At 45.5% G+C, this 23,601-nt stretch overlaps 1 protein-coding gene across 1 annotated transcript in view; it reads right to left on the bottom strand.

The window, feature by feature from the left end:
- Positions 1-23,601, bottom strand: part of shc2 (SHC (Src homology 2 domain containing) transforming protein 2) — a 29,057-nt gene that overhangs the window by 4,739 nt on the left and 717 nt on the right. Inside the window, exons 1-8 of the mRNA XM_083766467.1 lie at positions 23,341-23,601; positions 13,481-13,551; positions 5,185-5,245; positions 4,338-4,457; positions 4,112-4,165; positions 3,867-3,918; positions 2,222-2,348; positions 829-997 (exon numbers count right to left, since the gene is read on the bottom strand). The exon at positions 23,341-23,601 is cut by the window's right edge and continues 717 nt beyond it. Coding sequence (XP_083622593.1) covers positions 829-997; positions 2,222-2,348; positions 3,867-3,918; positions 4,112-4,165; positions 4,338-4,457; positions 5,185-5,245; positions 13,481-13,551; positions 23,341-23,601 — 915 coding nt within the window. The remainder of the gene's footprint in view (positions 1-828; positions 998-2,221; positions 2,349-3,866; positions 3,919-4,111; positions 4,166-4,337; positions 4,458-5,184; positions 5,246-13,480; positions 13,552-23,340) is intronic.

The raw sequence follows: 23,601 nt of genomic DNA, 5'->3' as shown, positions 1-23,601 counted from the left end.
TACATTTAGATCGGGTCGAAAATGACATGCAATATAGGCTTGACATTAATTCTTCTCAACATTATGCAAAGTAAATAGCAAACAGCAGTAGTACCAGAAAGCCTGGCAGAGCAGTGATTCTCAAAGTGTGGTCCGGATGGGGACCCCCAAGGGGGCCAGACTTTTGTCTGACATACCATAGGACCGACATGCGGAAAACGACCGGATTAAGGTTGGCGAACATGCGCTGTACCGTGCTTGTGGTTATGGTTAGGTTAGGGTTTGAGGTAAGGTTGTCATTGTCGGACCAATATTATGTCGGACCAAAAGCCTGCACCCGACCCCCAGGCGTCCTTGAGGTATGTGGCTGTAACTCTGGCCCCTTTTACCCACCTAATTTTGAACCAAATTAATTGGTTCAGAATCAGATCCCTAAAAGTTGGAAGATGCAGATGTGATATAAGTAGATAAATGAAACAATCCACACACCATTTTCTGCTCCGAGATTTCTTTACTTAAAGTGGTAACGTTTCGAGCCGTAGCCCTTCTTCAGACCTTCACATGGAACGAGTAGACAACAATACATATATATATACACACACGGTGTGGCATGCCACGCCCATCAACCATGTGAAAGAGATGTGAAAGATGTGATATAAACCATCATAAAAAAAAGAAAACGGAACCAGTTCTAGAACCAAAGTTATTTTGGTGGAAAAGGGGCCTGAGAGTGTACAAATGGAACCAAGTTTGTACACTCTCATAAGTCTGTACACTCTCAGACCACAGTGCTAATGCCAGTTATGCCACTGATCTATAGTTGAATATGCATGCGTACGCTATATATACCTTGCTCTGCGGCTGTGTGTGGATGTGACCCAGCAGGGCCCCACTAGGCCTGAGCCTGGAGTCCACCACTCCCCCGACAGGAGGCTCCTTCCCTGGGATGCTGTTGTAGTAGTCATGCTCTGAGGAGGAGTCGTCGTCCCCCCATACTGGCTCCTCTGTCCTGAAAGTCCTGATAGAGGCGTAGAGTGAGAACATTGCTGCCCGAGGAAGAGTTATGATACTTTAAATGCGTTGCTGAGTAGTCTGTATGGTTTAAAGCCAAGTTTGTTATTTTGCCTAAACAAAAAGTTGCTGTATGAAAATAGTTTTTTGTTTTTATTAGACAGTGTATGTGTGCAAGAGACTCGTATTGGACAGGATTTGTTTCTGTCACATGAGACCTGAGTAGATATCAGCTCTTTCAGCTCACGATCACTGAGCCCGGTCGCCATGTCAGTCTTGGAAACATAGGCCATCACATGCGCTAATACTACAGTATGTGTACTGTATATGAATATGAATATTCTTCAGCAGAATGGACCTTCAGATCAGATGACATCTCCATATCCGAAGTGTGTCTATATAAATCCACATGTGGCCCATTGCTGCTATTGTTGGCTGCAGGATAGAGTTCATTTGAAACCAGGAGAATAGAAAAGCGAGTATGGAGTTTTGCCCTGGCTGTGTCCCCAGTGGCCCCATGTCTGGTGACATGTCCGAGAGCGAGGCCCCCCAAGTACTGAATAACGTTGATATGTGTGATGATCAAACCTGAAGGATGGACTTTGTGGGAATATGAGAGGAAAGTATCACATCTCCTTCTCATGCACCAGAAAGGAAGAGCTTTTGATATCAGGTTTTGTGTCTCTCTATAGAAAGGCACAACTCAGCACTTTGCATGGGATGCCAGGCCCAGGGGCAGTGCCAAAGTGTGATAACCACACTGATTGATGCAGCCTGTGTCCATTGCATCATCCTCTTTTGTCAACTGGCAAGCTAGAGTACTGTATGCAAAATGTTGGAAGTCATGGTATTGGAAATTGGCGTGAGACAACACGCCTATCCCAAGTCCAGAGACTACACTGAAAGTGCACTTTGACGCACTGCTTCAGTATACGTGACGAATGCCGGTTAGGCCGAAACTTATTTTTTGTACGCTCTGTTATTAAATGATTTTGGGAGCTTTTAAGACGGTGTGCGGATCTCTTCTTTCTCTTTCTCTACCCGTCGAAATGTTTGGATGTGAGTGCACCTTGACCGCTATGGCCCACAAGTCCCAAACCATGTCGTCGTCGTCGTCGTCGTCGTCCCCTCCCACACACATACACCTCCCCCCCATTATCTGTATTTTCTCTCTCCGTTCCTGTGCTCTCCAGTGAAGCAGGGAAGTAAATCCTCAGAATAGTGAGCTCACCTCTCCGTGGAGGCCATGGTCTTGGGCGGGCTGTGAAGGTACTGTTTGAACTGCAGCTCGAAGGCTTGGCCAATAGTACTGATGACACTCTGGGCTAAACCGTCTGAGCACTCCAGAATATGACACGCTGACAGAGACAGAGAGCCATGTTAGTAGTGAGCCCAGAGATGTAGGATGTACACTGTAAAACGTGTTAATTCAACTCAAGAGTGTAGCCAAATGTGGCCAATTCTGGTTACATTTTCTACACTCTCAGAGTTACAAAGGGATAAATTAACATTTTTTACTGTGTCCCCGAGGTTATTATCGTTAACTAAATCTAAGATTAAAGCAGCACTATGTATTTGTGGGGTATCAGTGGCTTGCCACTTTGGACACAAATAACATGGCAGCCAACATCTTTGACTTCATTACCGGAGAGTCTCTGCAAGCATGTCCAGTGAGGAAGCGCTGTGATTGTCCAGTCTTCGCTTTAACTGGCAGTTCTGCCTCAGTAGGGACCCCCCCGAATCTATACATTTATGGAAGGATGATTGTTATTGCTTAAACATGTAACTTTATAATTTTGTGGGACATATGCTATATAGTTGTTAAAAAATGACATAGTGCTGCTTTAAAAATAAAACAAAAAGGGGATTTGTTTTCTTAATAATAAGGAACAATGCAAAACTAACTAAAAATACTAAATAGTAAAATAAATAGATTTGTATGTTAAATCATCCTAGATTTCCCCTTAATTTGCACTGTGGTCACTGTTTGTGGAACTGAGTGGCCTTGCTCAATATTAATACAATATAATAATGTAATAATATGCTAATACGTTTTGTAAATCGGATGTCATGCATTCTTTCACCCTATCTTTTTCACCGTCTACTGTATAAACGAGGCTTTCATAAGACTAAAACTAAATTAAAAGTAAATTAAGAATAGTCAATTTAGTCAAACCTAAAAATGTAAGAAGCTAATGAATATTTCCAAACTCTAATTCTGTATGCATGTATCAAAAAAAGTAATAAAAAAAAAATAAATTCATGGCCCAATCCTGAGATAGACATTTATAATCCCACAGGGGGGAATTCAGTTGCCATCTTGATCCTGCATCTTCTTTAACCAAATGAACCCTATAGCATCCCTATTCTGGACATGTCAAAATAATGACAAGCAGGACGTGACATGATGGATCTATACAAGCTCCCAATGCATTGTATTGCAACGCGTTGTGAGCCTGTAGAAAAAACGAGGGGACCGAGTATAGACCCCTGGGGGTCAACGAAGTATCGGTAGTTTAAGTGGTCGAGAGAGCAAATTACATTTGTATTACACCACACAGAGCTGTATTTTCACCCCAGTAATGAGTTCAAAGGAGCAATCAAGGAGTAGGTGTCGTGTTTTCCAACCGGCAGATAACTCATTTTAGAATGAACTTCTTCATTTTGTCTTTGAAGAGAGTCAGAAGAATCGATAGCAGCATCTTGATAAACAAGTGGCAGTGAGTCATAATGCGCCTCCCTCTGGATGGAATCTAATCCATATTTAACGCACACACACACGCACACACGCACACAGCACACTGCACACACAATGCTGCATGTATGTGTTGTGCACTCAAAAGGGAATGGAAAGAGAAGCTCCTTGGACTAGATACCTCTCTGATTAACTGGGTCTTTGGCCACATATGCAACGTAGTCGGGCGTGTCCTGCGAAAGATGGGAGGAAAAAACTCAATAAGACCAGATGAATTAGGGGTGGGATATAATTGAATTAAAGCCCTTATTGATTCTCGGGGCCGTGGGACTGGAACGCAACCTGGTCAGACTTGCCGGCTGCCGGCTGCCAAAAAGTCCATTCCCACCAAATAGAAGGCGGTGGGGGATAATGCATTGCACTCACAGTGTCTCCCCCGGAGGCGAAGGAGATGGACTGCATCGGATGGTGCGCTATCACCTGAGTGACGGATGGAGATGGGAAAAGTACAGTACAAGTGACTGGGATACAACAATGCAAATGTGTATTGTGGATAGAATCAACTTCATCACCAGTGAACAAACTGAAAGGCCAAAAATATTGAACGAATGCATTTGGTCATAATATTATGTCAGAGGTAAATGTGTCTGACCTGTCGTGTGGTTGGGATGAGGAGGCTGAGGCCCTCTATGGAGATGTTGACAGCAATGCTCATGCCAGCGAAACGCAAGTTACTTTTACCCATGATGGACTGGAGAGCCTTGTTAAAGGCCTACAACACACAGACACACAATACTGTCTATTATTAACCACTTGAGCCCTATTTTAGACTTCCATTATTTGACAAATTGTTGGGGCCTTTTGCACTTTTTGAGCATGATGCAGTAATTGTCTTTTTCTATTACTTTCCTACAAAAATCTTAAGTCCTTAAATGGGTCCCGACCCACATGTTGAGAAGGACGGCTATACAGTATATCTATAAATGCACCAAGTCTGTTTGTGTGTGTGTGTGTGTGTGTACTGTTGTAATCCACGTAACTCGAGAACCGTTCGCCCACCGACTTCAAATATCTGGGTCGGTTATGCATTTCCTACTTGCATCGTTCCAAAGTAGGCCAGTGCCCAACGGGCACCGCTCTAGTGTAAATCACCCCAAAGAACCACTGAAGAACTGCAGAAGATCTCATTATGGTTGTGTGTAAAACCCATTATGTCCCAAGTTCAAGGCCAGTTAAAACCATGTTTTTTGCACATGTCAATTATTTGCAGCTGCTCTTTGAACCATGTGTGATGCATACACACAGCCACACACACACACGCACGTGCGCACGCTCACATGCGCACGCACGCTCGCACGCGCACACACACACACACACACACACACACACACACACACACACACACACACACACACACACACACACACACACACACACACACACACACACACACACACACACACACACACACACACACGGATTGCATCTTTACTACTGACCTTCTTCCGCCAGGCTCCCTTTCCCCCGGGCACCGCTTCACACAGCCTGTTGATGGCTTCCCTGGTTAGGATAGGAAGGGTCACACGTTAGATTTACACAATGGCACCACTGGCTATCGGTCAATAAGCTACTAAAATCGACAGTGTTCACTTAACGCTGGCAGTGTACAATACAAATGTCACCAAATGGACCCTTATTGGTCAAATTGGTTATATGTAAACTGGGTTTCTCAAACGTTTTCATGTCGAGAGCGAAGTACCCCTAAATCTTTGTTCATGGACCCCCATCTGATATGAGACATTAGCAAATCTAGCCGATGTAGGATGTACACGTTGTGGAGTCTCACAATTTACAATTTACAATTTAGGCATTTAGCAGACGCTCTTAATCCAGAGCGATTTACATTAAGCAAGTCTCGCCACAGTACCACCAGAATAAGGGGTGCGTTCCTATGGCAACCAGACAAACGCCGGCCGCACCGACGCGCTCCGCCCACGGACGTGTCATAGACGCCGTCTACTACCCCAGAGCGATCCTAAACCAGCTGCGCCTAATCCGGCCGCCGCCCGTATTAGCAATCAACGACAGCCGCAATCTGTCAGCCGCGCCCTTTATAAACGACACTCACACTTAGCAGTGTCACTCGCTGGTTCACTCCAAGACGCTCGGGCAGCGTATGCCGACAACTTGGCTCTGGATGGCAAGTCCACACTTCTCTCACTAATGGATCCAGCAACACGAACTAAACGTACTGTTTGATTGTTTGTACCGCCACTCAAATCTGTCTTGTATTCCGCTTCATCAGGCTTGTAGGAGTGGGGCTGTGTGCCCCCCATAAATAAGTGACGAGTGGAAAGCCGCACATATACCTGGAAACCCACCTGACTCGGTTCGGGGACGAGTAGCAGAAGACGGGACCCTCGTATCGACTGGCAGCCCACCGCACGTTAAGGTCACAGTAAGACAACTGTTCTCTCACTATCACACGCTTGGCTAAGAAGAGGCACTTACAGACGCTTGAGAAGCTAAGGATAATAATAAGAATTGTGAATGAAGAAAAGCACCTTGTTGATGTTTACTGAAGAGAAGACATATAGTTAACTGTGTCACGTTAACCCTGAAGACTGTGAAAGAAGAAGACCTTGTTGATGTTTATCGAAGAAAGCATATTCTAGTTAAAGTGTCACCTTAACCCTGTGAACGAAGACAGGCCGTTTGTGTTCAGTTAAACCCTTAAAAGACTTTAAGTTGGCGAGAGCCCCGCCTTACTCCGGTGAAAGAAGACCGAGACTGTGATTAGAAATATAGTGCTCTTTTCTGTTGGCTGCCTTTGACGTACCTCTACGGCAACCCCAGTATATAGAGAGAAATCAGAGTATAAATGCTTGTGTACCTATACCTGTTGGCTGAGCCTAAGGGGCCCTAGGTCACATACTCCCCCCGGTCCCAAACCAAGTACTTTTACTCTGATTACTCACCCAAATGTAACCGAGTACTTCTACTCAAAAGTACTCTTCTGTACCCTGTGGATAGAGAAAGCTACCTAACATCGTACCTACCTCCGGGGGAGCCTCCTGGCACCCTCTGGACCCTGGAAAAGAAGAAGCGGAAAGTTACAGAAAAGTCTAGTTGGTAGATTGCCTAGACCGGAGTCTCCGGCCCCAACCCTGTACTTACCTCGTGCTCTGACCGTTTGCTAACCACCCCTCTCATCCTCTGTAGTGACGTATCCATCCTAGGGGACCGGACTTCAAGAAAGAATGTTGTCTGATGAATTCTGATGTGAAACTGACTTTTGTTTGACCTGATCTGAAATAAATCAAGGGGCGCCACCGTGTGTCTAACCCCTGATACTGCATTCTGAGTCGTGATTCCCACCCGACCTCCCACAACATATAGAGTTAAAATGGTTAAAGTGGTTGTGATGCCATAGGGATCCCCTGGAGCCACACTTTGAGAACCGCTGCTCTAATTACAAATGGATAAATGAACAGTGAGTGTTTTATATTGATCAACAGCCTATACTAGGATCCATGGACCATGGAGAAATTATGCATTTATGGTGATTATGTCTGTATATTAAATGTATTTAACCCATTAAGACCTGAGGCAGATTCTACAAAATGCCTTCTAAATCCTAATGCTGCGTTCACTTCACACTGGCAGATAAAAAAGACACTAAGCTACACAGCATATTTGTAGCTTTGTATCTGAAGTTGAAATCAGCTCAACTTATTTGTAGCTTTATACTGTAACTGTTTTGTAGCAGCTACAAATGTTGGATGTATCTTTGTATCTGCATGTCGCTGGCTTCCATTGGAAATGAATGGTAGCCTATATCTTTGTAGCTGCCAGTGTGAACACAGCTAAAAAACTTGATTTTTCATGGCTGCCGATCCCCATCTCATATTTTGTTCCAGGGACCCCCAGAAGCAAAGATTTGAGTTAAAAATATCACTTTCAAAATATAATATATATTCAAAGATTTTCTCAATTTTCTTTTTTTTCTCCTTTCCTTTTTTCATTATTATTAGGCTATTATTATTCTATATAGCAGATCTACAAGCTCGGCACAAAGTGACTCACTGTGAGCTTCTGCTATTTGCAATAGACTACGGTGTACGCTAAAATCTAAAATGACACAGATGCTTTAACATTCTTAAAAAACATAAATATATATATATGACCACAATCACATTTGAACTGATTTAGAATTGAATGCTTTATTGTAATTATACAGCAGTACAACCAATTAATTATGGTGGGGAACCCCTTTTGGTGTTAGCATTATGTTATGCTTTAGCTATTGAAAAATAGCAGATCTACAAGCTCATAGCGCGCGCTACGAGCTTGTAGGTCTGCTATTTTTGAAAAATCAAAGAACCACTGACATAGAAACATAGCTTTTTCAGAAAACTGTCAGGATGTAGAAGACATTTTTTTAATCTGATCTCAGGTCAAAATGATCTCAAGTCCTTGGGTCCTGCTGATTGAGGGGATAATCAATCACACCTGAATGGATTAGGACCACCCAGTGTTCCACCCTGAGGATAAACGCGTTACACAACCCAAAAGAACACGTGCTGCGCTTCCTCCCTCCCATGTACAGTAAGGTCGCAGGTCACAGATCCTTCATAGTTCAAAGGTCAAGACATGGTTGCCAGCAGGTCAACCTTTAACAGGCATGACTTTCTCTGGTTACAGCGAAGATATACATACCTGATATAACCATGACTGTACTGTCTGTAACTATGTAACTACGTATGTAATCAATATAACACTTAGTGGCTTCAAGAAATCACGTCTCTCCTTAACAAACACTCCAACCGTACTTAGCTGGCTGGCTGGTCCCACAGGGGTCTATAGGACTTGGTGCCCTTCTACAGTGTAGAGCAGTGGTTCTCAAACATGGTAGCTTCAAGAACTCCCCCTTAACTCGACAGTGTACAAATGGAACCAAATGGACCTGTTAGGGTCCATTTAGTTACAGACTTGTAAGAGTCAATTTAGAACACCCTTAGGAGTGTCCCATGGACCGCACTTTGAGAACCACTGGTGTAAAAATTTGCTATTTTTGGCAAAGAGATCTTAGTAGTCTTCATAAATATAGCTGATCTACAAGCTCACAATGTTTTTTTTTTATTCCACATATACAACCTATCCTATAGTATTCCTCCTGCACAAACACAGTATGCAGTGCGGCCCCTAACCCATCTCTCTGTTTACTAAGAGCATCGTTCACAGTTCAATAGCCCTCAAACCAATTCTCTCAGCTGCTAGAATGTTCTGTGTTTCACAGCCTAATCAGTGCGATTAGGCTGCTTCAAACCCAGGGAGGAGATCGCTCGCTGAGTCGCTAATGGTGTTGATGGCTTTTGTCTGTATTGAGATGTCCAACATTGTATGTCTGTGTGAGCTGGAGAGCTAGTAGAGTGGGGCTGGAGTAGAGTAGAGTTGTGCTCAGAGTCTACGTCATGACAAACAAAGTGGAAATGTAGTAATTAATTATCATGGTAAATGCACTGCATACTGTTGTGCCTTTCTAGTCTTTCCGGCCACTCAAAGCGATGAGCAGTTTGGTGCATTACATGGTTTTTCCTCCGCCAATAGTGAATGAGTGTGTGTGCGACATGGTCAATATAATGCACATTCATTCCATGCCGGCCACCAGAGGCAGTATCGTGTGGCCAGTGCCAGTGAAAAACCGAAAAATAGAGAGCCCCTTGGCTAACAAAGGACTATTAAATGAGGAAGCGAAGACCGTACGGTGGACTCCCTGTTGCTCCCTGGAAGGAAAGAAACATGCGCAATGGGCTATGCAGCCAACACTTCCACGTTCAGCTCAAGGAAGCTCTGAGAAGGAAGAGAAGTGGTCACGTGACTGCGCCATGACACTTTCATGGACACTTTCATGGACACTTTCATGGACACTTTCATGGGAGCCAAACAAACTACCCGGAAGTTTGGCAGAATGCACTGGAGTCAATGAGAGCTCAGTGACCAGCTCATGAACATTATTTATGAATGACTGAGATCTTTTGTAAAGTAATCACTTCTGGAAAATAACAGAAGACATGTAACACATTATTGTCTGCTGTGTTGCTTTTCGATGTGTACACTGTGTAATTTGTATAGAGGTATGGTATCTAAAGAGCACAAAGTACCTTTCTGAATGTACCAAGTATCGCAAGACTTCACACCGTTTCCTGTCAATCTTGTGACAAATCTTGCGATACTTGGAGCCAGAAACAATAGAGCGCCGCAGTCCCTCCCCCTTTCAGAAAAACTAGTGGCCCAGGAAATGAAAACCCAATGCATTCTCCCATCGGCACTTCTTATTTAATTTATTTAAAGACGGTTACGCCGTGGACAAAGCCAACTCGGATCGTGACAAATCATGACAATGAACACAATGTTTTGGGCCGATCAAATAATTTATAAGACGAAAAACAAAACAAATAGTGTTGTCTCCTGACTTTCTTTTCTTTTTTCTAATGATTTGATCGGCCCAAAACATTGTGGTCACGATCCGAGTTGGCTTTGTCCGCGGCGTAACCGTCTTTAAATAAATGAAATAAGATGTGCCGATGGGAGAATGCATTGGTTTTTCATTTCCTGGGCCACTCGTTTTTCTGAAAGGGGGAGGGACTGCGGCGCTATACCTTCTGCTGTTTAGATCCTCAGATACATTTATATACTGTGCACTCTGTGCCAGAGGAAACCATGCTAGGCACTGAACTGCAGAACCACCCTGCTCATTGGGAGCAGTTAGGGTTTCACAGTGTCTTGCTCATGGACACTTCAAGTTGCAGAGAGCAGGAGCCGGGGGAATCGAACCAGAAACCCTCCGGCTCCCAGACGGCTGCTCTACCTCCTGACTCACTGTCGCCCGCCCGCCACGGCTACTCATACTGAGAATATGGAGCTGTCACGTATAGTGTTGTTGTGAGACAATGATGCAATGATGACACATGCCCACAGGCACGAATGCCAGCATGCGCACATGCACGCACACGTACGCGCACGCACGCACACTGATGATGAGGCTGCATGGGGATGTTGTGATCTAGACTGTCAGGGGACAGTGAGGAGGGGGGAGGAGGCCTGCCAGAGTGAAGAACCCTGCCCCTATCGGGTGGCTCGTAAATATTTAAAAAGCAGCGTCCCCATCTCGACTAAAGGTCTTCTCAGGGATTTTTGAAAAACGCCACAATGCTCATGGTGACGGGAGGACAGTGGGAGGAGCCAATTATGGTGGTGTTGTTGTTGATGATGATGATGATGTGCAGGCTTGGGCTCTCTCCTAGGACTAAATGCACTGCCTGTTCTTATTGCTTAATGGCTTAATACTATGACACAGACACAGCTGCTACATAGGCTCGTGTTGTTGAGGACACAGCTTGTGGAAATTAGATTTTCAGGTTGACTGGTATTTTTCTGACATTCAGGATGTGGATGTGTCTGGCTGTGTTGTCCAGTTTATTGCATCCGTTTAGTTTTGGATCACATATGTCTCTTTCACCTAACACTAACTGGGGTTGTATACTATAGTAAAGCCTGCAATACAGCACAATTGACTTAACCACATGAACCCTGGTGTCCCTATTCTGGGGTTGAACATATGGCAAAACTGGGTTGCTTTGCTATAGTATGTGGTATGAGTTTGGTAACAGTTATTTTTTAAATTTGAGATTTGGTATAGATGGAAACATTTAAGGAGAGGACCAAGTATAGCCCTATGCGACCCCCGGTCACTATAGGGTTTAAGTACTTTCTGTTTTGCACATGCATATTATGTTAAGTGCTACAAATGAAGAGCGTTTGATTTATTGAACCGATCCGTCATCCTAACTGCCCAGTTGGACAGATGGGCTCTCGTGAGGTTTTGGGTCCTGAGGTCGGAGGTTCGAATCCCGGCTCCTCCTGTCCACATGTCGAAGTGTCCTTGGACAAGACACTGAACCCTACATTGCCTCCAATGAGTCGGTCGGTGTGAGCTTGCCACCATTGGTGTATGAATGTGGGAAGTGAGGACGCTGGCGTCGACTGTTCGCCGCTTCACCTCCCAATGTTTGAATGAATGAACCATTGTAAAGCGCTTTGAGCACTTGGAAAAGCGCTATAAAAATGCAACAGCTGTGACAATGAATGGTCATAATAACGACTACATTCGGGAGAACAGGAGGATGGAAATAACTGGCTATAAGAAATAAAGAGCTTCACAAAGACAGCTCTGCAGACAAACAACCATAAACAACCAAACGGATCATGCAATTAAGCATGTCATCAAAAAACTAAACCCTAAAACCTTTTAGGAGTCCTCAAAAACAAGCACCGCCAGACTTGTTGTGTCATGAAATCAGTCACAGTGGAAACCTAAACTGATTTACGCAGCTAATACAAGACATCTCTCTGTCTGTTTCTTCTGTCCTTCCGTTGTTTTGTTTTGAACCCCCCCACAGACAGTCCGCCTGCCCGCCCCCTGTCATCCAACTATATGAGTCACACCAGACATTATCCAGGGGGGTGCATTGAGGATCACTGCAGCTTTCCACAGTCATTAGCCAACATCATCAATAATAGATCTGTCTCTATTCCTCCCTCCATCTCTGTTGGCCCCCCACCCCCCAACCCCTTGCACTTATACCTTGGGTGCACAGGGGGGCTCTGATTACTACCGATCGATTATGCAGGAGAGAGAGGAGGGTGAGAGACAGTGAGAGTGAGGTAAAGAGAAAGATGGAGAGAGATTGGGAGGGAGCGAGAGAGAGAGCGAGAGAGATTGAGTGCTGGATTGCTGCCTTCATAACAATAACATCACATGTGGAGCACAAAAACACAGACTTAAGGCACATATCTTACGCCTACAGAAAACTGTAGTAGATACTGATACCTCTCAAATGACATGATATATTTGTCACAGCTATTAATTGCTGCTTCACAGACAAATATAACACCAACTGTATTGTTGTATTATTACTTGATTATTTTGATGTATGGCCCATTTATGAGTCAAGGAAAATGAAACCCCGTATATAACCACTTCAAAACCTTGAAGATTCTAATCTCATCAAATGAATGTCAATCTGCAAAGAATTGTTGGATTCCATACAGTAACAAACTCCAAACATTAGAGTGGACTTGTTTTAGGAATTCTTTCAAAATGAGTTGATAATTTATTTTTTTATTTTTTTAATTACCAGTCCTATCAATAACCACTCATACAATGAGGTACTTGGTAAAAACACAGTAAGTAAGTAAGTAAATAGATAAATAGGCCCGGGCGTTTAGTTCAACCGTCTGGGGACCTAGGCTGCTGAGCCAGCCGGACGGCGTGCCGCGGGTTCGACCCCCGATCCCGACGGCCTTTGCCGCATGTCCTCTCTCCCCATTTCCTGTCAGATTACTTTCAACTATCAATTAAGGAAGAAAAAGCCACAAAAAAAAATATTTAATTCACACATTCAGTATTATGGTGTGTACAGGAGAGATCAGGCATGAGGGCCCTATGTAGATCGACTATTTTCAAAATATTTTGTAAACATTTTGAACTTGTGAAATGGGACATTCTGCAATATACTTTTATATACTTACTATACTAATACTTTTACTTTTATTACTCTTGTACTTTTACTTCTGCTTGTAACGGAGTACATCTACATTGGAGTATTGATACGTTTATGTAGTTTTTCCACCACTGCCCAGTGCCCTCTGCTAATCCCTGTACAGATGTACGATCAGAATCTCCCGACTCACCATTACTGTACCAGGAAAGAATTGTTAACCCCATCTTACCTCGTCACCTGAGTTCGCGTGTTGAAGTCCAGCGAGCGCATCGATTTCAGTACCTCAATGCAGCCCATATACTGTATGGAGAGAGACAGAACACACACGAAAACGACAGTTATAATATGGTGTCAGTTAAGATCTATTGTTATTACCGATATTACCTTACGTCGCAGATTACTATGAAAACTTGTAAAACCCATCCGTCAGGCAGATCACACCTCCATATGGTTGTCATTCCATCACGCCTCGTGACACATCACGCCTCGTGACATCACGCCTTGTGACACGTCACGCCTTGTGACATCACGCCTCGTGACAAGTCACGCTCTGGCCAGGGCCCCTGGGCAGAGGCCTTTTGGGGGCGGTTCTGGACAACCGTGCGAAACCAGGCACTGCACTCCCATGTGGTGGTGTGGAATGTGTGTGTCGAATTTGAAGTCGGTGGGGCGAACGGTTCTCGAGTTACGTGGATTACAACCATACACACAGACAGAGACTTGGTGCATTTATAGATAGATATTTAGCCTAGATTTACATTTTGGCTCTATCGTATTGGTGTGTGGAAATAGCCAGTCTACAAGCACAATGTGATATTGGAGATCCGCAATTTCCGCAGTTTTTGGAATATGAATAAATACGTAATGAAGCATAGCATTATTTCATGCAGGGCATATGATGGGAGTCCCATCATAGTTTGCATTGCACAGTGCACTCAGTGCGTTATTTCCGAACGCGCCCTATGGCGGCTGCTGCTGCTGGAAGCCCCCATAGGTTCCATGCAACTCCCAAGCATGTTAGACCCAGAAATGTTGTTTAATGTAAACTTTTATGATTAAAATGTCATCTATAAGCTTAGCAGACGAGATTAAGCTTGGTTGCTAAAAGTTGCACATTGAGCAATTTGAGTAATTAGCATAATATGTTAACATCCTATACAGTATAAGTAGCATGTGACATATGAAACTAGGGTCTTTTCATGATTCTGAATCCATTCCAAGCATTCGTTTTACACAAAAAACACTCCTTATTGGGCAAAGAAACGTCCATAGCCGTCATAACAAATGTGATCAGCACATTTGGGCAAGTAGCTTGCATGTAGCTATTTCATCCATTAGGCCTGACATTTCTATCATAAAAGTTTATATTAATCACCATTTCTGGGTTCATGGAGTTTCCAGTACTAAAAGCTTTCCTCCACCACCCCAGCCTCCACCTTCTTGCAGTACTTTAAATGTTTAAACTAAATACAAATTAAACTGGAATTCAATGTTGCATACTACATAGCTCTATAGTGATTCATTCAATGTTCTATGGCTTTAATGTTAAAATGCATTCAAGATTGCATGACAAGCTAATCTAATTTTATGTCTTGCTATGGGCCTGCTCTCAGCGCTCTGGTATACTCACATTACCCAGGTTTGCTTAACGTTCCCTGATTTTGCTTAGCATGCTGCTTAGTAAAATTTAGGGAACATCTTAAAGAGCGGAGCCATTAATGTCAAGTTTAAACGTTTTCCATTTGTTGCAATTAATGGTTAAATCTACTGACTGAACTGTAGCCTACATACTCTCCAAATGATTCAAAGGATAAGGTTGTCTGCAAAAACAGTGCCTCTTTAGCAGTTCCTATGCCTTGTTCATGGTCTTGCTGTGTCAATGTCAGAGTCTGGGGATGCTACCACGATAGATCAGGCCTTTGGCCCTGTGTTTAGAGTCTGGGGATGCTACCATGATAGATCAGGCCTCTGCCCCCGTGTTCACCAGCTGAGACTTGTAACCTCAATATCAGCTCAATAACAGGGATCAGCCCCCTGACATTTCAGCTTCTAGCTGAGACGGCTAATTGAAAATTCAACACTAAAATCAACATTCCCTCAATAATCGTATGCAAGACCTTGAATGATGCTGAACATGCGCACACACACACACACACACACACACACACACACACACACACACACACACACACACACACACACACACACACACACACACACACACACACACACACACACACACACACACACACACGGATCGAGGTGGGGAGTTTCAAATGTTCTTGTTCCAACATGGCACTTTCTTAACACAGGATACAAATCTTTATGTCTGACGCGTTGTGTGGGCTTGTATATCAGCAATTTATGGCAAAGACGATAGAAGAAAACAAGAGCAGACCAAGTACAGAGCCAAAACCCATTAAAACAGGGAAAACATCCATATGTCATTTAAGATTTTGGCGCATCACTTGCGCATCACTTGCGCTGCGAGCTTGTACATCTACCATTTTTGAACATTATTGAAAAATCTTGAAAGTGTGAGAAGTATACCGATTTGTAGAATCGGCCTAGCTAGGGTCGAAAGCCATCCCAAGAAAGACTGTGTCATGGGAAACACACACACAGTATTTATGATGATGTGCAGTAGTCATCTAGCTGTGGTCCACATGTCATGGACCATCTAAGTGTGCTCCAGGCACCAGAGACAACTGAGTGGCCCCTTAATGGCCAGAAGGTTGAGGTGCTAATGGTGTCCTGATGAGATTACTTGCACTCACAGCAGGTCTGAGGGATGGAGGTGTGTGCGTGTGTGTGTGTGTGTGTGTGTGTGTGTGTGTGTGTGTGTGTGTGTGTGTGTGTGTGTGTGTGTGTGTGTGTGTGTGTGTGTGTGTGTGTGTGTGTGTGTGTGTGTGTGTGTGTGTGTGCGTGCACGTCTGCGTGTGTGTGCGTCTGTGTGTGTGTGTGTGTGTGAGCATGTGCATATTATGCATACCTATACTGCATGATATTGCTACACACCCATATGTGACTACATTTCATGTCACATGAAAATTGACATATTGGTTGTTCAGTTTGACCCACCAGTTAGAGATATGGCTTATAGAGTAATGTCTTGCAGAAAACAACGAGTTGAGAAAACAGACTTGAAAGGCTTTTGATTTTGAGTGTGATTTGGTTGGATATGAGAGCATAACTAATTACCTATTTACACGAACAACAACGGTGGTTGCTTGGCCAATAAGGCATAGCATGATCTTTGTCAGGTCAATAGCATACTGACCTGATGAAGATCCTGTGAGATCGAAATGTTGTCCGTAATTTGGTTGGATATGCACATTTCGTGCAGTGTGTTTGGATTTGATTTGAACAAAGACTGAAAATAAACCATTCATTCATAACCTAACCCTAATTGAAAAGGACATAAAATGGATCAAAGGTAAAGAAACAGTACCATGATATCAGTGTTTCCGTGCTTTACTCTGCCAATAATAGTATAAGAGTCCAGTTATACTGCAGGAAATCTGTATTACACATATTGCATAATAGCATGCAAAGTCATTGCTATGTGGTTTAATTATTATAATACGTTTGTCCCCTACTCTCACCTATGGTAATGAAGTGTGGGTCATGACCGAAAGAATAAGGTCGCGAATACAAGCGGCCGAAATGAGTTTTCTTCCCTTAGAGATATAGGGTGAGAGGTTCAATCACACGAGAGAGACTCGGAGTAGAACCGCTCCTCCTTCGCCTGGAAAGGAGCCAGCTGAGGTGGTTCGAGCATCTGGTTAGGATGCCTCTCGGGCGCCTATAGGGAGGTCCTCGACGCACGTCCCACTGGGAGGAGACCCCAGGGCAGACCAAGGCGCAGTTGGAGGAAACACATCGACTCACTGGCCTTGGAACGTCTCGGAATCCCCCAGGAGGAAGTCACTAATGTTGCTCTGGAGAGGGAAGTCTAGAGCACTCTGGTGGAGCTGTTGCCCCCGCGACCCGATTACGGATAAGCGGTTGAAGATGGATGGATGGATGGTTTGTCCCCACTTGCCCACATCTTTGGGGCATTTGTCACTGTATGTTTGCATATACTGTGAAATGTGTCCTCTGCCTTTTACCCATAACCTAAGTACCACGAGCAGTGGGAGCTACAGGGGCAGCGCCCATAGCAGGGAGCAGTTATAAGGGTTACCTAGTGTAAGGGTCTTGCTCATTGACACTTGCACATGGCCGGGGACCTTCTGTTTCCCTGGACGGCCTCTCTATAAGACGTTTAGAACATACATGGGCAACTGGCACCCAATTTGAGAACCAAATGGACCCTTATGTGTGCATTTGGTCACATTTGTCACATTCATTGTTAAATTAACACTGAAGATTTAGGCTATAGCTGCTTATAGGGTGATATGCCCTACCTTTGAACAGCTGTGTTAGTGCTATACATCGTTCACATCCTGGATTTAGATTCAGAATTTCAGACTCAATCAATGATCATATCATTTCCAAGACTTTTCTGTTGCGACTGCAGTAGAAGGCTAGAACAGGCCAACTGGTTCTCACACGCACGCCACGCACACACACACACATACACATACACACACATACACACACACAGAGCGACCGCCTGAGAGCTTAATGAGCCTTCTAACCAAATTAGGAGACATGGGGAAGCCTTCCATCAGGGAAATGGTCGCTCCTGGGCCCGCCGCTCTCTCTCTCTGTTCTGTCGGTCAATGCCTCCATTGTTATACTGCTGCGCCGACGTGAAGCATGCCCTCTTCTATTTGCCTATCTGCACTGCCCCTCTATACCCTGACGTCTTAAGTCTCCAACCCACCAATCCTGTTATCAGGGACACACAGACGTTCTAAAGAAGCATTAATTCGAGAAATTCAAGGAAATTAGCAATTTTTCTTATTTAAAGGAAGAGAGAGATGGTTATCATATTAGTTGATGTAGCCTGGCTGTTGGTTTATCTCTGGTCCGGGGACCACCGGGGGTCCAGATTCACCACGTCGGGTCTGTATCTCTGAGAGTGTACAAATGGTGTTTCTATCTCTGGGACTCCAATCTACACTGTATAATTACTTTAAGCGTTAATTAACTCAGAGTATAGCCACAAGGGTCCATTTGGACCGCCTTGTGGTTCCCGGACCTGACGTTGTGAAACAGTTATCTAATCTCTGCTCACTGAACTCACGATGCACCCTACTGTCCTTCCTGCAGTGTGTGTGTGTGTGTGTGTGTGTGTGTGTGGGATGAAGCTTGGCCTTTATATGACTTGGTAGAGCCACCCGTCTTGGCAGTCACCTCGCGTGTAAAATCTGCGATGATGATGCCATGAACTTGATGTGTGTTGATGAAGCATTGTTGTTTTGTGAGCGCAGTGTTTGTGTCCCTTCCTAGTGGCTATTATGTGGACACTGGAGTGGACATGCATAAATGATGAATGTGTGTGTGCGCAAATATGCGTGCGTGCGTGTGTGCGTGCACGGCTTTCTACTCAAAATACAACATTAATGAATCAGGAAATGGGGAGTCAAAGAATAAGAATTAAGAATAAGTTAATATGATATGGATGATATGAAAGTCACTGTTCAAAGGAAAATGGTCTTTGTATTATCATTGTCCCGTAATGTATTATAGGATGTCATGTTTTTATGTTCTGCGCGGATCCCAGGAAGACTATAGATGTTGTTATGCACCAGCTAATGGGGATCCTAATAAACTCTATGATAAATATTATTGTTTGAGGATCGGGACAAGAAAGCAGAAACCAAGCCAATACGTTGAAACATTTTTGGGAAGTTGTATTTATACAACGCAGTTTCGGGAGAAGAGACCTCCTTCCGCCTGACCTTAACCACTCCTCCCTCATTATCAACAACTCCTCCCTCCTTTCGCCTTTCATTATCACCCGGCCAATACACTGACACGAAGGCGCGTCAAGCCCTTGACTCCGCCCACCCCCGGGGGAAGTTGTGATTTGCTCTCGTTCACTGCAATGCAATTTGCGGCATTTTCAAAACAATATTGCGCAGAGTAGTGATTATCAAACGTATTTGCAATGCCATACGTTGAAAGATCTGTTGCCCGTGGACAAGGCACGCTACCTCCGCAAGTTAGATATTATCGGCATAGATGTTTGTCCGTATGTGATTAAGGATTGGACCAAGTTGCATTGGCAGCCATAGAAAATTCTTACCCCGGGCTAAAACCGGATGTGACGTTTTTGGGCGTTCCTGTCTTGCTCCGTGTCAGTGTATCCCTGGTGCTATCACCACAGTATAAATACACCTGCGATCTCTCAACCAAATTGTTTGTTCTGCCCCACGACAGACCAAACATGGGTCGTGACTCGTGAGTACTGCACTTGTAGATCGGTTATTTTCACTATTCTTCAAATTCGCCATCCTCCTCCTTCCGCCTCCATTCTCTAGGAATCCAGGGGGGGGCAGTGACGGAGCAGAGACGACCAACCGCTCATTCCGAGTAGAGCAAAGATGACCGTCAGATCCAGAGACTAGGCCCCCACCCTGAGTCTCGCCCTACCTTGGGTTCCTCACTCCACTCCGCATTCCTCATTCTGTTTCAATAAACTGTTAATCTTGAGCGAAGGTGTAGTTAGTAGAAGCAGAATGCTCTGAACAGATGCTACACAGTAAGAAGATGATCCCTCAGTGTTAATTTACCACTGGGAGTGTGAAAATGCACCCAAATGGACACGATTGACATAAGGATCCATTTGGTTGCAAGTATACCCTCAGACAGGGTCACAAATAGATAAATGAACACTAATTTCTACTACTGTAGCCACGGTAAATGGCTTACTATACGTCTATTTTTCATAATTGGAAGAGACGTCCTGTGCATGCAGCACTAAAATGAAATGTCAGCCACATAATTGAACAGAATGATTGCAGGCAGGTTTTTATTGCTCTCTGGCTGACGGTTTGGCTTGGCAGCTGCATGGGCTTGCCTGTCGTTTACGGGGGTGCATTGCAGTGCAGTGCTGTGGGTGGGTGGGTGTCAGGTGCAGATGCGGGTCAGACACAGCTGCCGGCGTGGCGTGGCGTCACTGGCATGGCATGGCGTGGTGTGGTGTAGCGTGGTGTAGTGTGGTGTGCCGTGAGTACACAGGAAGTGTCAGGGTGAAGGATGGATCTGGCTCTCTGTCACCTCCGACGAAGGGGTGTGTGTGTGTGTGTGTGTGTGTGTGTGTGTGTGTGTGTGTGTGCGCGCGCGCGCGCGCGCGCGCGTGTGCAGAGAAAATGGCCCAGCGCAGCAGAAATATCTTGTCATTGTGACACTAATACATGCAGCCGGTGCTCCTCCCGACACGCATTAAACACAGTATAGCAGACAACTGCATTCTGCCCACGCATGCCGTGGAGTCCTATTTGCACATTCGCTCGCAGCAAATCCTTACACTCACTGCAGTGCCACTTGCATGGTTGGCAAAGCTTAGACATCCAAGGGGCTTGATTATTAGGTACGATGTACTATTCTATTTCAGTTACAATGGTTCAGGTTGCATGGCAAAACCTCGAGAGAATATGCTGGGGGAGAGAATTCCTCTAGGGAAGAGAGGATCCGATTCCTTCGTCCCCAGTGGTGGCCGAATGTCAGTCAAGACAGACTGAGATGTCATCCAGAGACAGTGTTAATGTTAAAGGGGGGGGTGGGTCGGGGTGGTGGTTGTTAACATGAGCCCAGAGAATCCCCAGCCTGGTGCTGCTGACAGCCACTATGTTTTCACTGCCTGCCAAGCCTCATGCTTACTTCATACTATACCGGCGTATGGCGGTGTCGCTCACCGAGCGATACACCATCTTATATTATGACGATAAATCAGGCCTCACACTCCCCTACTAGGGCCCTGCATGGACCCCTCCCCTCCTAGGGCCCTGCATGGACCCCTCCCCTACTAGGGCCCTGCATGGACCCCTCCCCTCCTAGGGCCCTGCATGGACCCCTCCCCTACTAGGGCCCTGCATCGACCCCTCCCCTCCTAGGGCCCTGCATGGACCCCTCCCCTCCTAGGGCCCTGCATGGCCCCTCCCCCTCCTAGGGCCCTGCATGGCCCCTTCCCCTCCTAGGGCCCTGCATGGACCCCTCCCCTCCTAGGGCCCTGCATGGACCCCTCCCCCTCCTAGGGCCCTGCATGGATCCCTCCCCCTCCTAGGGCCCTGCATGGCCCCTTCCCCATCTAGGGCCCTGCATGGACCCCTCCCCTCCTAGGGCCCTGCATGGACCCCTCCCCCTCCTAGGGCCCTGCATGGCCCCTTCCCCTCCTAGGGCCCTGCATGGACCCCTCCCCTCCTAGGGCCCTGCATGGCCCCTTCCCCTCCTAGGGCCCTGCATGGCCCCTTCCCCTCCTAGGGCCCTGCATGGCCCCTTCCCCTCCTAGGGCCCTGCATGGCCCCTTCCCCTCCTAGGGCCCTGCATGGACCCCTCCCCTCCTAGGGCCCTGCATGGACCCCTCCCCTCCTAGGGCCCTGCATGGACCCCTTCCCCTCCTAGGGCCCTGCATGGACCCCTCCCCTCCTAGGGCCCTGCATGGCTGAGACAACCATCCTCATCTCTGCATCGCTATTCCTCAATGGGTCGGGTTCGGGGACCACCAGGGGACCCTTACAGGTTTGTAACTGTGTACAAATGGAACCAAATCGATTCCGTCTGTACACTCTCACATGAGTTAAATGAACACCCCCATTTATAGACTCAGACTTGTAAGCCGAGGGACCATTTGGACCTCAGGCGGGCCCCGACCAGACTTTGAGAACCTGCAATCTACATCACATGGTGCAAATGACAGTGGCTGAAATGTAATTGAATATAGGAATGAATGGGGTGTCTGTGTAATGCTATTAGAAAGCATGCTTGGGCCCTGCACCGGGCTAATCAAGAGCCACATCGTTGGCTTGAGGCTGGGGGGTGGGGTGGGGGGGGGGGGGGGGGGGCAGGAGGAGGAGGGGTGAGGAAGGGTGGGGGGAGGAGGAAGGAGGGTAAATGGGGTTCGCTGAGGGGAGATCGTTGACATTGACGTCAGGCAGTCTCCTCGGGACGGTAACCCTTTGTGAGCACTAAATCACGAGAAGGCACCGATGAGGCGATGTCCTCACTCCCCGTACAAGCCATCCTCACAACGCATGATGATAGATTTCATGGGAAAAATCAATGCCACCTTCTTTGGCGGGAAAGGGGCTACAATTTCCTTTTCTTGACGTGGCTTGATTACATTTTTGATAATAGAAAAAACACGGCCAATTGTGGACACCAGTTATATAACCATAATGATGTGAATCAGAGGACTGACTTATTTTGCGCTTAAACATTGTAAAATCTAATTTTACAATATGCCATTCAATCTTAGGGTATCTCTCTCTTTCCACACAATCAGTACACAAAGAATGCCACTCCCACATGCATCATTATGTTCTCAGCCAAGTCCTTTTTAACCAACCTTTGGGATTTGGTTCTCTTATTCATATTTAGACTATATTCCATTGCTACAGTAATAGTCACCACACACAAAGATGTAAGTTGCAGTATAGGCAACAAATGCAATATACAGGGGTTGTCAATGCCATATACTATGAGGCAGAAATTGTCCTATTACTGATACTGTATCATCTCTGTCTGATGCCCTGGTGCAGTCTTTCAACCAGCCACACCAAGTCATCCATATGTGAATTATGTATTCCTCAGATTCCACCAACCTGTGGTGCTGCATAACAAACTGCCTGACACTGTAGTGTCCTTTTGTTCCCAGCCCAGGGACACCATCCTGGAGATGGATGTATCAATACCATGTGATCTAATAATGATACCTGTGAGCAGGCAATTGTACCCATTCTGTTAAATCAGATGTAAACAATTTCCTTGGACAAAAGTATGTGTGTGTTTGGATTGTTTAAGAAAGGAATGCCAAACTTGCTAGCAAACAACGACGGCCTGAGCTTAATTATGTGAACTTCTGTGAGGAAACTTAGTCCCAAGAATGTTGAATGTTCAATTTTAATTCAAAACAACCCCTACACAGTGATAAATCAACAGATAATTACTTAGTATGATGTGTATGTAATAACTCACCCTGACAATATAGGAGGCCCCTGGTCCTGCAATCTTCTTGTCAGGGTGCAGCCATCCCTGAGTGGGCTTGTGGAGGAAGCCGCCCTTCTGACTGAAGTCCTCTCCCCCCAGCCACATGCCCTCCACCCTGGCCCGACGGCCCATCCCTGACCTGGCACTGCAGAAGCCCCCCGGGCTCACTGTGACCTCTGCGGCTCCAAATCCGTGGGCGCCTGAACCGGCCGCCGCTGCCATTCTCTGCCCACGGATAGCCTGCAATGA

This window comes from Protomyctophum parallelum (assembly GCF_964188405.1).
Source record: "Protomyctophum parallelum genome assembly, chromosome: 6".
Taxonomy (NCBI): domain Eukaryota; kingdom Metazoa; phylum Chordata; class Actinopteri; order Myctophiformes; family Myctophidae; genus Protomyctophum; species Protomyctophum parallelum.
Note: the sequence above shows the minus strand (reverse complement) of the source record. Positions and strands in the feature narration are given on the sequence as shown.